Below are 11,963 nucleotides of genomic sequence, written 5' to 3'. Positions count from 1 at the left end.
TTAATACATACCTAGTAGAATTAAAGCACTGCTGAGGTATGGAAGGTACAAAAAAGTACTACCCATCCCCTGCCACAACCCAGAAGATATGGAAATTGCATGTGTAAGTTTCTCCTCCTACTTTTAGAAGTTTTGTTTGTTTGTTTAATGCAAATAGAAGACTAATTTTTATTCTGTTTCACCTACGGCAGTGTCTCCTCTTTCTTGATCCTCTGTAAGGTATTAAAAATAAGCGATTTTTTAAATACATATTTTGTCAAGTAATTTAACTTCTAGGAACCTTGGTTTCTTCATCTACAAAATGGAGATTATAACCTTACAAGGATGTTATTACAATTGTCAAATTGTTAAAATTAAGTGGTAATGTATACACAGTGCCTGAAACGTAATCAGTACTCAACAAATTCTATCTATAGGTATAATTATTATTCTGAGTGCCACTGCATTCTTCTCACCCAAGCTTGAAAACATTTTCTTTATTCTTCCCACTGACACAAAATCAATTATTGAGTTCTAGTGGCTCTTCCTTGAAAACGTTCCTCATAATTGCCCTCTCGTTTCCATTTCTTCTGCCACCTTCCTAATTTACCTTCCTTATTTCATCTTCTTAGATTTTGTGTTGGGCAACCAGATAGTTTTTCTTAAAACATGCTTTTCGGCTCCCCTGTTTCCTCAGTGGCTTCCCAGCATACACCGAATAAAGCACAAATGCTACTGTTCAGACTCCTCACATTTATACTTTGCTAATCATTTGCATTTTGCCTGAAGAGAAACTCTGTATTTCTGTCAGATTCACTCACCATGTCGTCTAGATCCAACTCATCCTTCAGCTCCACTTCAAAGTCTTCTTCTAATCACTCTAACCAAATTGTCCCCTTATCTCATCCTTTATAGGATGTCTAAGGCATAGCATACCTTCTATAGCATTTACTTTGTATTAAAATATATTTCGGCAACACTATAGTGTTGGCAATACTATAAAAGTGTAGGTGTTGAGGCAAATAATTGTGGTGATTAAATTAATAAAACACCTTGAATATATCTTATCCTTATAAAGCACTTAATAGTCATTAATATTATTGTTGTACATTTCTTATTTCCCTACTAAAACGTTCCTAGATGACAATGGTCTTCTGGTACTGATAGTATGTTTTCCGATACTTTACCTAGTAAACTTTTATTAGATTTTTAGTAATTCTAATTACTTGCTCACAACCTGATTTCTTATTGGTTCTGAGTTAACTTCTTTTCATGCTTTAAGACATGATAACTTCATCGTTGTCAGGGATGTGCTAACTCACACTCACTGGGACTGATATGTGATTTGAGGATTATTAGTGTTGATTAAAAAAACCCAGTTAACAAGTCAGGATATGTAAGTGGATAGAACAGTTGTTTCTAGTAATATGACATCGTAATTGCAATTAACACTCCCTACTGCATGCCCTCATGCAAATGAGTACCAAATAGCTTAAGAATTGCTTTGAAATCCTGTCACAAGTCCCTTATCTTGCCAGATTTATTTTTTGTAATGATTGGGAAGGAGGTTGGACTGAGAAGAAGAATAACATTTTATTTGAGGATCTCAAAGCATTTGGTGAGGCTACCTTCCATTTTGCGGATCAGGTACACTTATGCTTGGAGCAGTTCAATGCATTTCTTTTGGCTATACTGCCATCCAGGAAGAGGGCTATCTGCACAGTAGAATATTTTATATTCCGAAATACTGTTCTTGGCTTCTCCAAAATAATTCATCTGCTCTTTTATCTTGTGGCCACTGTGACTGTGTACCCAGTCAGAGTTCCTCTCTCATGTGCCTGATGGAAAGATGAGAGGTGAATTGATGGTCTACCTGGAGCGATAGTATCGAACTTCAGCTACGAGTTTCTTATTAGGTTTTCCCCCCGATTTTATTTTTATTTATTTATTTAATAAATTTTATAGATTTCTGTCTTTAAATTTATTTATTTATTTTTGGCTGAGTTGGGTCTTCGTTTCTGTGCGAGCGTTTTTCTTTAGTTGTGGCAAGCAGGGGCCACTCTTTATCGCGGTGCGCGGGCCTCTCACTATCGCAGCCTCTCTTGTTGGGGAGCACAGGCTCCAGACGCGCAGGCTCAGTAGTTGTGGCTCACGGGCCTAGCTGCTCCGCTGCATGTGGGATCCTCCCAGACCAGGGCTCGAACCCATGTCCCCTGCATTAGCAGGCAGATTCTCAACCACTGTGCCACCAGGGAAGCCCCCACTACTTTTATTTTAATTAATTAATTTATTTTATAAATATGGACCATTTTTAGAATCTTTATTGAATTTGTTACAATATTGCTTCTGTTTTATGTTTTGTTTTTTTTTGGCCGCAAGGCATGTGGGATCTTAGCTCCCCCACCAGGGATTGAACCCGTGCCCCCTGCATTGGAAGGTGAAATCTTAACCTCTGGACCGCCAGGGAAGTCCCATCCCCTGATTTAATTTAATTTTTTTTTTTCATTCTTTCCTACTCATTTTCAATTTGAGTCAATTTGTTTGAATATGTATCATTTTAAGCATCTTGAGTCTCTTTTCAGACAAGATGGGCACATAACTAATTTTTACACTATTCACACATGGGACCTTGGACAAGTTACTTAACCTTTCGAAGTTCCCTCTCTGTAAAATGGAACTAATAATCCATAACTCACACAGATGTCTTGGGGATTAAATAAAATAACTCATGTAAATTACTTGGTGCGTAGTAGGCATTCAATAGATGTCAGTTCGCTTCTTATCCCAGTTAATAATGCTTATTAGACTACATTAAAAACTAGAACCAGACTGTGATAATGTATTTCTTTAAGTACTTAAGCCAAATAACTAATTTCCCCCAGGGGGAAGAGAGAGAGATGTTGAATTAGTTTCATTTGCTGAACTTATTTATTAATCTTTTTTTTCAGCATTATTTAGTTTCATAATCCATAATTTAGTTTCCATGCAACCAAAATGTCACAGTTCAGTATTACTTTTAGCTCTATTGTGATTGTTTTTTAAAATCTATTTTTTACATATGCCATTTATTAGAGATCATTATTAATTATATTAACAGCTCGATTGTTTCATAACAACTTCGTGCTGACAAACTTTCGCTCTCAACAGTTTCCCTGAGCTCTAACGATTTAAAAGGATCAAGTTTTAAATGGCAACGTTACAGCGGAAGAAAAACCCGAGTTGAGGGGGCGACCCACACCGTCCTTGTTCTTTCGTGTTAATTTTATACGTTTGCTTTTAAGTGGAGCCACATTTTTCTCAAGGACAGAACCCAAGTGAGGCAGGCAGGAAAAGTGGGAACTGACTAACCGAGCTGGCGCTTCGGTATCATTGCACCTTTAAGGACTGGAGACTTGGTAGCAGCTCGCCTTCCTTCCCGGCCCACCTCTGAACTCTGATTGACAGGGCGCCGGGCGAGGAGGAGCCGAAGGAGACCGAGGAGGAGGCGCAGGGAGGAAAGCAGGGGGAAGAGGGGGCCCGTCTTTTCTCCGATGGCCAATCAGGGAAGGGGGGCGGGGCTCCGGGTGCCCTCCTCCCTCCTTCCCTTCCCCGCCTCCCGGCTTCCCCGCCCCCTCCTCCCTTTCCTCTGCCCCCTCCCCTCTCCTCCTTCTCGTCCTCCTCCTCCTTCTCGTCCTCCTCCTCCTCTCAGGCTGTGGTTTTTCTGTGTATGTTTCTGGAGTCCTGAGCCTGAGCTAAACAAAAGCAGGAGGCTGACGGGGCTGCTGGAGTTTGCAGAGACACGGTGGAGGAGAGAGCCTGTGCTCTGCCTTGCCGCCGCGGCTGGGGGAGATCTGGCTTTTGCAACAGCCCACCCCCTTTGAGATCACTCTGGCCCGGAGTGGGGGTGGGGGGCAGCGGGGGGTGGGGGGGAAAGTTTGCATTGCAATCCCCCTGCCTTCCTCTCCTTTCTCCCGATCAATGCATATTTGCAAAAGGATTAAGCCACAGATATAAGCGCCGGGAGCCCATTTCTGCCTTGCAAAGGATACCGGACTGAAAAACCAAAAGCCAGCTCTGATTTCTTTTCGTCAAGTGGGAAGGTGGTTTATTTTTCTTGCTTTTTGGAGTCAACACCCTTCCCCACCAGCCCTTATCCCCACCCTCACCCCGCAACCCCTTCACGCCCCCCTCCCCCTCCCCACTCCCCATCCTCCCACCATCCTCTAAAGAGGCAAAGGGATTTTTTTTTCTTTTTCTTTTGGTCTTCTTTTTCCCCCCCTTCCCTGTTTATCCTGAAAAGGATTTGAAGACAGCTTGAAGGATAAAAAGCCTTGGTGCTTCCCAGGAGCCGAGCCGAGGAGCAGAAGAGGAAGAGCCGGGGGCTGCCGTTGCCTTTGGAGATGGACGAGCAGCCCAGGCTGATGCATTCCCATGCTGGGGTCGGGATGGCCGGACACCCCGGCCTGTCCCAGCACTTGCAGGATGGGGCCGGAGGGACCGAGGGGGAGGGCGGGAGGAAGCAGGACATTGGAGACATTTTACAGCAAATTATGACCATCACAGACCAGAGTTTGGATGAGGCGCAGGCCAGGTGAGATGGAGGCTTTTCTTTTCCTTTCTTGGGGTTTTTTGTTTTTCTCCCTCTCGCTGGGGGAAACAATGGGAACCGAATCACCACAGCGCTTTCTTTTTAAATGTTATTTCTTTGCCCATTTTGACGAGCAACTATATGGCGGAGGAGTAAAATTTGAAGGAGCGTTGTTATCGAAAGTGTAATCTCCCATGCCGTGATATGGCTGTGTATATATATATTTTCATATATATATATATATATATATAGTGTGTGTGTGTGTGTGTGTATGTGTGTGTGAGTGTGTGTGAATATAGAGGTCTTCATATATATCCAAACACTCAGGCACGCCGAAAATATTGCCAACTGATCCAAAAGCGGCCCTCGGCACTTTTTACTGCTTTAAAAAAGTATCAGAGAGAGCAGAATTGTCAAGTTTTGAACAGCATTACATGACTTCTTGTTGAAGGACTCCGTAACATTACAAAATAAAATGTCCCATGAACACTTTATTTGCAAATTTAGTTGACCCCTTCCCTGAATTAGAGACTTTGGATTTTCTTTCTGGACTACTCCTCCAAAATTAATTTTTATCTTTTCCCCTTATCTCCCTATTAAAAAAAAAAAGGCAAGGTAATTCTTTGTCAGTAGTTGTCAGCTATCCAGAAAATATTTTGCATTTATTTAATTCTGTTTCAAGAAAAGCTGATGTAAAGAAAGAAGAGATACTTTTGCTTTTAAACATATTTGGTAGGTTTAAGAGGCTCAGATATGTAGTGTAACTTTATTGTCTCTTATTTTGAGTGGGTTTACTAACCTTCCGTAGTACAGAATGTATGGTCCTTTAAAAAGGGGTGGGGGGGGGAAATCAAGCATGCTCTTTTTCCCATGCTTCTTTCAGGACCACTTAGATGCTACTAAAATAGAAATGAAGGCAAGTGTGTATTTTATGTATTTCAATCCTATAGGATAGGAAGATCTTCATTAAGGAAGCATAATAAAGAAGCTGTGTAGCTTCTCAACTTAATCCACTACCAGGTATATAATTCTCCACTCTAGGATTTTACAGTAAATTCTCTTTTCAAAATAAAACACTAACTAAATAGCAGCCCACCAACTGCTTGCCCAAGGCCGATCTCGAAAGGAAGAATTTAAAAAATCTAATGACCACATATGTCTTTACAATTACCCAGCTTTGTTAAATCTCAGAAGCAGTTGGCCTTTTTAATCATATATACACAATTCCTGTACCTCACAAGACTTAGTTATATGGAGAAGACATCATTATATGTATTTTTGTCTAAGGGAGATAGGAATTTGAGTTTAGAAAATGAGGAGCAGTTAAAAACATGGATGTTGTGAATTACACTCTTATTTTAGCTGTAAGCGCATGCAACATGTAAACTCAACAGTCCTGAGGTTTATGGGTGCTTGAAAACTTGGGAAGTTTCAAAGACTGGAACTATGCTAAATTTTTTTTAAATAGGGGAAAGTTTTCAAAAATTAATCGGTGCCCTTTTTGAATTTTATTATCCAGAGAAAAGCTAATAGGTAGGGTAAGAGGAAGATTTCCCACTGGCAGTCTCTTTTGGAATTGGAACAGATTTCTCCATTACATTGTTCCAGGAAAATAAACTCAGACATACCAATAAACTGCTTTAATAACAAGTTTATGTAGCTGAAGGGGCCGGTAAGACTGGAAACTCACCACTTTTCTGATATTTAGTCCCACTCCTTTTTGTACAACTGAGGACAGCCGTGGCTTGGCGGGTTCCTCCTTTTAATGGCCTAGATGTTGAGAGATCAGACACAATTTTGGGATAGTGACATTTTCTGTTCTCTCTCTCTAACCCCACTGATGTGCTGTGGCAATGCAATATTTCTGCAAAGCCGTGTGGAATTTTTTGTTGTTGTTTGTTTTTGCATTTGGGCCTTTATATAAGAATACAATTAATGAAAACTCTTTTAAAAGGCCCAGAAAGAAGTCTTTGATACATTGAAGTTTTTTTCACCTTTTTGCACATCCCACAAGAGAACTAAATCGCCACTAAGCTTTTCTTCTTGGTTAAACAATGTAACTGAGCAAATGTTTTAATCGGGTGTTTCCTTTCCCTAGTCAGATCTTCATCATGTACATTTATTATTTACATAGGGAACCATTCCTGTTTTAGACACAATGTGTATGTTTATTTTGATACTTTTGAATTTTGAGTTTATGACTCCTCTGATGTACAGTATATAGAGCATGGTTCATGGTTTCCGTTCATGAGGATGTGTCTATTTTTTAACTTTGAAAGGGATTTAAAAAGAACTGCATGTGTCTTGAGTGCCAGAGGTTCCCATTTATCTTTACACATTCATTTTAGTTAGTCAACAGAATTCCCTTAACTAATAGCTGATATGATCAGTATTTTGTTTCCAAAACAATATCCTTCTGCTAAGTGCTTCCAGAGTATAATAAAGGGAAAGGTATTGTTTTGGTCTTCAAGTGCATTCTGAATACAAGCACACAGAAGAACCAGGTAAATCACTAATCTAAAAGGCAGAATTGTATTTATTTTTCCCCCAGTGGGTGCAAGGTCCTAATTGTAAATAATTGAATTTCAACACCTGCAAATAAGCAGTGTGTGCACAAGCGACATAATGTGAACACAGAGAAATGAATTTATTCCCCATATGGGTATGTTTGCCCCCTGGCAATGCATTTCCATACTCTTTAACTTGGGGACTGAAATTTTATAAATTGACAGTTCTACTCAGAAGACCTTTCAAGCATCTTGTGTTTATAAGAATACAGGGGCATCTGCGGAATGAATTCGAACACATGGATGAATTAAATTTGAAAACACACACGGACCGAGAAGCAGACAGCTCCTAGGCTGTGGTGATTGCATAGATTATACAAAACTGTTAACCCATGCATTCGACTCTGCCGTGTATTCATTGCCCTGGATAGGATTATTGGTTTAAGACTTCCACTTGGATTAAACTACTTATTTAAAAAAAAAAAACAAACAAACAAGCCCAAAACTCTTCCTAAATGGGCGTAATTGAGATTAGTTCTGTTCTGTAGTTAAATCCCTACTCTCTCCCTGCTAATTAACATTAGTTCTTTTTCTATGGCGGGACTCTGTTTATTAAGTCATAAAGCAATTGAAGCATGCCACAGAGTTATGCTTGGTCTATAATTTTGGCTAAATGTTCAAATTTTCTTCCCCCTGTGCATTAGGAGCAGCTTGATCTCTAGAGTCCACCTAAGCTATTCTGTTGTTTCTTTCTTGCAGAAAACATGCTTTAAACTGCCACAGAATGAAGCCTGCCTTGTTTAATGTGTTGTGTGAAATCAAAGAAAAAACAGGTAGGAATGAGATTCCAACATTTAAGCATTTTCTTTGGCCAATTGACCACTTAACCGGCAATCAGGAACCCATTATTTAAATATTAAAATTTCAGAATAGAAGTACTCTCAAGATTGATCGCATATTCCAGTAGGAAGTCCTAGTAGCCCTGCTTCCTGTAAAAGAAAGCACCAAGTTTCTTTGACAGTTATTACCAGGCATTACTGGTTTATTTGCCTTAACTCTCTTCCCGGCCTCCTTGAAATTGAGGCTGAAATAGAGGTTATGAAGGGAAACTTATAGAATGTTGTGCCTTTGGGGGAAAAATATGAAAGTAAAAGTCCGTTTCCTGAAGGAATATATTTTGGTCCATCTTTAAAACACTTAATTTTTTTGGAGTTGGGCACCGGGATGTTTAAGTGTTTAAAGTTTCCTTTCCTTTTTTTCTTGTAATTACACGAAGCAGCAAACTAGAGATTCTCGACAGAGTGTTGTCAAATATCTTTGTGGAAAGCGTCACACAACATCAGGTTATCGGTATTTGAGTGCACTGTGATTTTATAGCTGGGAGAATCACTGGGTTTAGGAGAATAGAATGCCACGAGCTCACTCATTCTGTTGTTTTTCTACTTTCTAGACCTCATATCATGGACTAACACACTTATAACACATCCCAGGAGGGCATTTAAAATTTAAAGCAACAATTAAAAAATAGCAGTCATCAATCAGAGGTGTTCTTAAACAACAGATGCTCTGGGAAGGACATTTAGCAACATCCTCTTGTTTGTTTATTTTAATCCTTAATTTTCCAAGGTGGGTGAGTCTCTCCCCTGTAAAAAGAAAGAGTTGAGAAGGCAATCTGAAACCAGGGCATAAAGATGAGGAACGAGGGGTGGTTATATAAAGCGGGAGCTTCTGCTGGCCCCTGACTTGCTTGCTCGCTGTAGAGCAGTGCAAAGTACCTGACATCCTATTTATTTATTTATTTATTTATTACAACAAGGAGTGTAACAGTCAATAATTCATATCTAAACCATATAAGCAAGGGCATGACATGAATGAAAGTGACAATAAATATGATTGCATGCCCGGCTGATATACATTGATAGTTACACATAAAAAAAGGAAGCGGGGGGAGTGAGGGCACACAGGGCGGCTTTCTTCTCGAGTCCTCTCTGTGTTTCTCTTTTAAAAATAAATAGTTTCAAGATGTGACCATTGATCAAATATGTAATTACTCGGGTCTTGAAATGTATGGAAAATTAGTAAGCAGTTCCTTTGTTGAATGTTATTTGTGTTGTGCATGCTATCCCAGACAAAGCACCTGAGCAGTGATGTTTAGATCTTTAAGTCTTCCGGGTTGCCTTGCCAAAGCCTAACCTTATTGCAAAGCTGTGAATTGCATTATTTTAGCTGTGAGACACCTTTTAAGAAATGTATGGATTGTGTATACAAATATCGAAAGGGCTTTTTCAGTTTGTCACACTTTCTAGTTTTTTTTTTTTTCTATTAACCCGGAGCAGGAAACCTAAGTGTGTATATATTTCTTTCTCTTCTTTTTTTTCCTTCCTTCTCATTTTCTTTTTTCTCTGTTGCTTATTTACTTGGAATATTTGGTCTGTTGAAATTTGTTACTAATCAGGTATGCGTTCCTGCTAATCTTGCTTCATAAAATGTAGAACCAAGCTCTAAAGGCATATTTGATAATCCAGGCCAAAGAGACTCTATTTTAAAGACACTTTATCAGACTTTTATTGAAAGGAAGCCCATCAGGGCACTTAAATGTATATTGTGGCCAAAGTGTTTAATTCTAGTCTTCTAATTAAAACCTACTGAGGCAGTAGATCAAAGTGGGTGGGTGTGAATGGAGATCTGGTTCTGGTGTGGGTTCAAGAGTTTGCTCCTTACATGAATATTGCCTAAACTATGGTGATAGGAAGGTCAAAATAATACTCTAAAGGTATAATTGTTGGATTATATATTTTGTTTATAAGATTTTCTGTTATTGAATGACATTAACATTTGGAGATTTTTAAAAATCTAAATCACGGTTTTGTGTGTTGTCTCTCAAATAATATATTTAAAAAATAGTTCATTGAGTACTGTAAATTGAAAATGATAAGGATCATTGGCCCCGTGTTAAGAGGGAAATAAACACACACACACACACATACACACACACACACACACACACACACACACACACATACACACAGAGTTTTGGATTGAGAGAGCACCCATGGGTGAAAGTAAAAAAAATAAAAGAAAAAGAGAAAAAAGAGAAAGAAAAAAAGTCCTTTCTCCTTATTCCTCAACTTGTGTATTGGAAGGATTAAGGGGAAGGAAGAAACCTCTCCTGGAATGTTGAGTGTTCGGTGTTATAGGTAGGAGACAACTGCGGTGTGTTGAAAAGGACTCTGATTCTAAAGCACGATTACTTACTCAGGATCGGCCTCACCCTCTTTCTACGAGCCCACAAATCTTACATACGGTTGACGTGTCTGAGACACATAGTGTCTGTAAAGTTGTAGGAGCTCTTTTTTTTCCCCCTCTTGATACAGAGCTAGTGAAAAGATCACTTGGATGATCAGTTCACATACATTTCTTCATTGTTTTGGGACTTTTCCTATTGTTACTTTCAAGCCCCTCACATTGAATGAGTATTTTTGAGCTTCCGTCTCAAGCATTGTGGAGGTTACTTGATTTAGGGTGGGCTCTGTTTGTTTGTTTGTATTCTCACACGGAGCTCGCTCAGTGGGCTTACCTAGGTCTTTACAAGGAAGGCAGGACCCTGAAAGGAAGCCTGGTGATTGCATTCCTTGGCTGCTTTTGCTTTTTTGATTTTGTGAAGGACTTTCATTGGAAAACTCAGAAATTAGTAGGGAAACTAGCTAAGATTGTCTTACCAACCTTTTGGAACTTTAAAGAAACACACACGCATAACACCCAAAGTAGGCAGCACCGTCTAGATTACAGTTGATTGATAGGTATTTAGTCAAAAATTACTGTGGGGATATTCAGAAAAAAAAAAAAAAAAAAAAAGAGAACCCTAGTGTTTTCTTGTTGAGAATGTAGGTAAGTTTTTATTTTGGTAACTTTTTGCTTTTTTTAATAAATGCTAAGAACAAGGAATGCCTGCAAAATTCTCAGGCAGTAGATCTCAACAGCAAGAAAGCCCTGTCAAGACCTCCAGCAAGTGTATTTCAGAAGTGGCTTTTATCTGCTTGTTCCTTCTGGGAACATAGAGATTTCATAGAGAGTTTTGGACCATTTAATATCTCATTTTCTTTTGTTTCTTAAGAACCTTCCTTGTCTTCTGACATATTAGCAATAGGCTGGGTTTTGCATATGTGTAGAGGTAGTGGTAGTGGGGTTGATAGGATGGAAGAGAAGGAGAAGAAAAATTCAAACATACTGCATTTCTTAAAAAGACCTTAACTCTCTCTCTCTCTCTCTCTCTCTCTATATATATATATTTTTTTTTTTTTTTTTTTGCGGTACGCGGGCCTCTCACTGTTGCGGTCTCTCCCGTTGCGGAGCACAGGCTCCGGACGCGCAGGCTCAGCGGCCATGGCTCACGGGCCCAGCCGCTCCGCGGCATGTGGGATCTTCCCAGGCCGGGGCACGAACCCATGTCCCCTGCATCAGCAGGCGGACTCTCAACCACTGCACCACCAGGGAAGCCCCTTTAACTATATTTTTAAATGTTTCTTGATTTTTAAAAATTTCTGTGTCAAAAATCATGCAGGTTTAAAAATGAGGAAAACACACAAAAAATTTTGGGTGCCGTTTACTAAGAAGACTATTTATAGATAGTAACGAATAGCTGTAATTGTTGTGAATAGTTTTTACTTTTAGAACATAATAGCTATATATGGCACTTTTCAGCCAATTTTCCTCTGCATATTATCTACAGTGAAGTTATCAAATCACTGAAGGAGGTTAAAAAAATTATTTTTTGCTTTCTTAACATGCCTTTGTTCTCTCTCTTTTCTTTTTTCTCTGGGTTCAATTAACACCCCCATCACAGACTGTAGTTTTTTTTTCCTGAAGTCTACTGCTGTATTTCACCTTTTTTCACCCTTCCTTATTATTTT

At 39.3% G+C, this 11,963-nt stretch overlaps 1 protein-coding gene across 4 annotated transcripts in view; it reads left to right on the top strand.

Annotated features, from left to right (window-relative positions):
• The first annotated feature begins 3,635 nt into the window (after positions 1 to 3,635).
• PBX1 (PBX homeobox 1) overlaps positions 3,636 to 11,963 on the top strand; it is a 318,246-nt gene continuing 309,918 nt past the window's right edge. The window contains exons 1-3 of one of the 4 annotated variants that reach the window (XM_060297025.1): positions 3,640 to 4,058; positions 4,259 to 4,549; positions 7,813 to 7,886. In XM_060297025.1, the coding sequence (XP_060153008.1) occupies positions 4,359 to 4,549; positions 7,813 to 7,886 (265 nt within the window). In that variant the 5' untranslated portion in view covers positions 3,640 to 4,058; positions 4,259 to 4,358. Of the gene's footprint in view, positions 4,550 to 7,812; positions 7,887 to 11,963 lie in introns of all 4 variants that reach the window. The other 3 variants (XM_060297043.2, XM_030848237.3, XM_060297028.1) reach the window with 3 other exon arrangements.

This window comes from Globicephala melas, chromosome 1 (genome assembly GCF_963455315.2).
Source record: "Globicephala melas chromosome 1, mGloMel1.2, whole genome shotgun sequence".
NCBI classification, from domain to species: Eukaryota; Metazoa; Chordata; class Mammalia; order Artiodactyla; family Delphinidae; genus Globicephala; species Globicephala melas.
The sequence above is the reverse complement of the archived record's forward strand: the minus strand, read 5'-3'. Positions and strand labels throughout refer to the sequence as shown.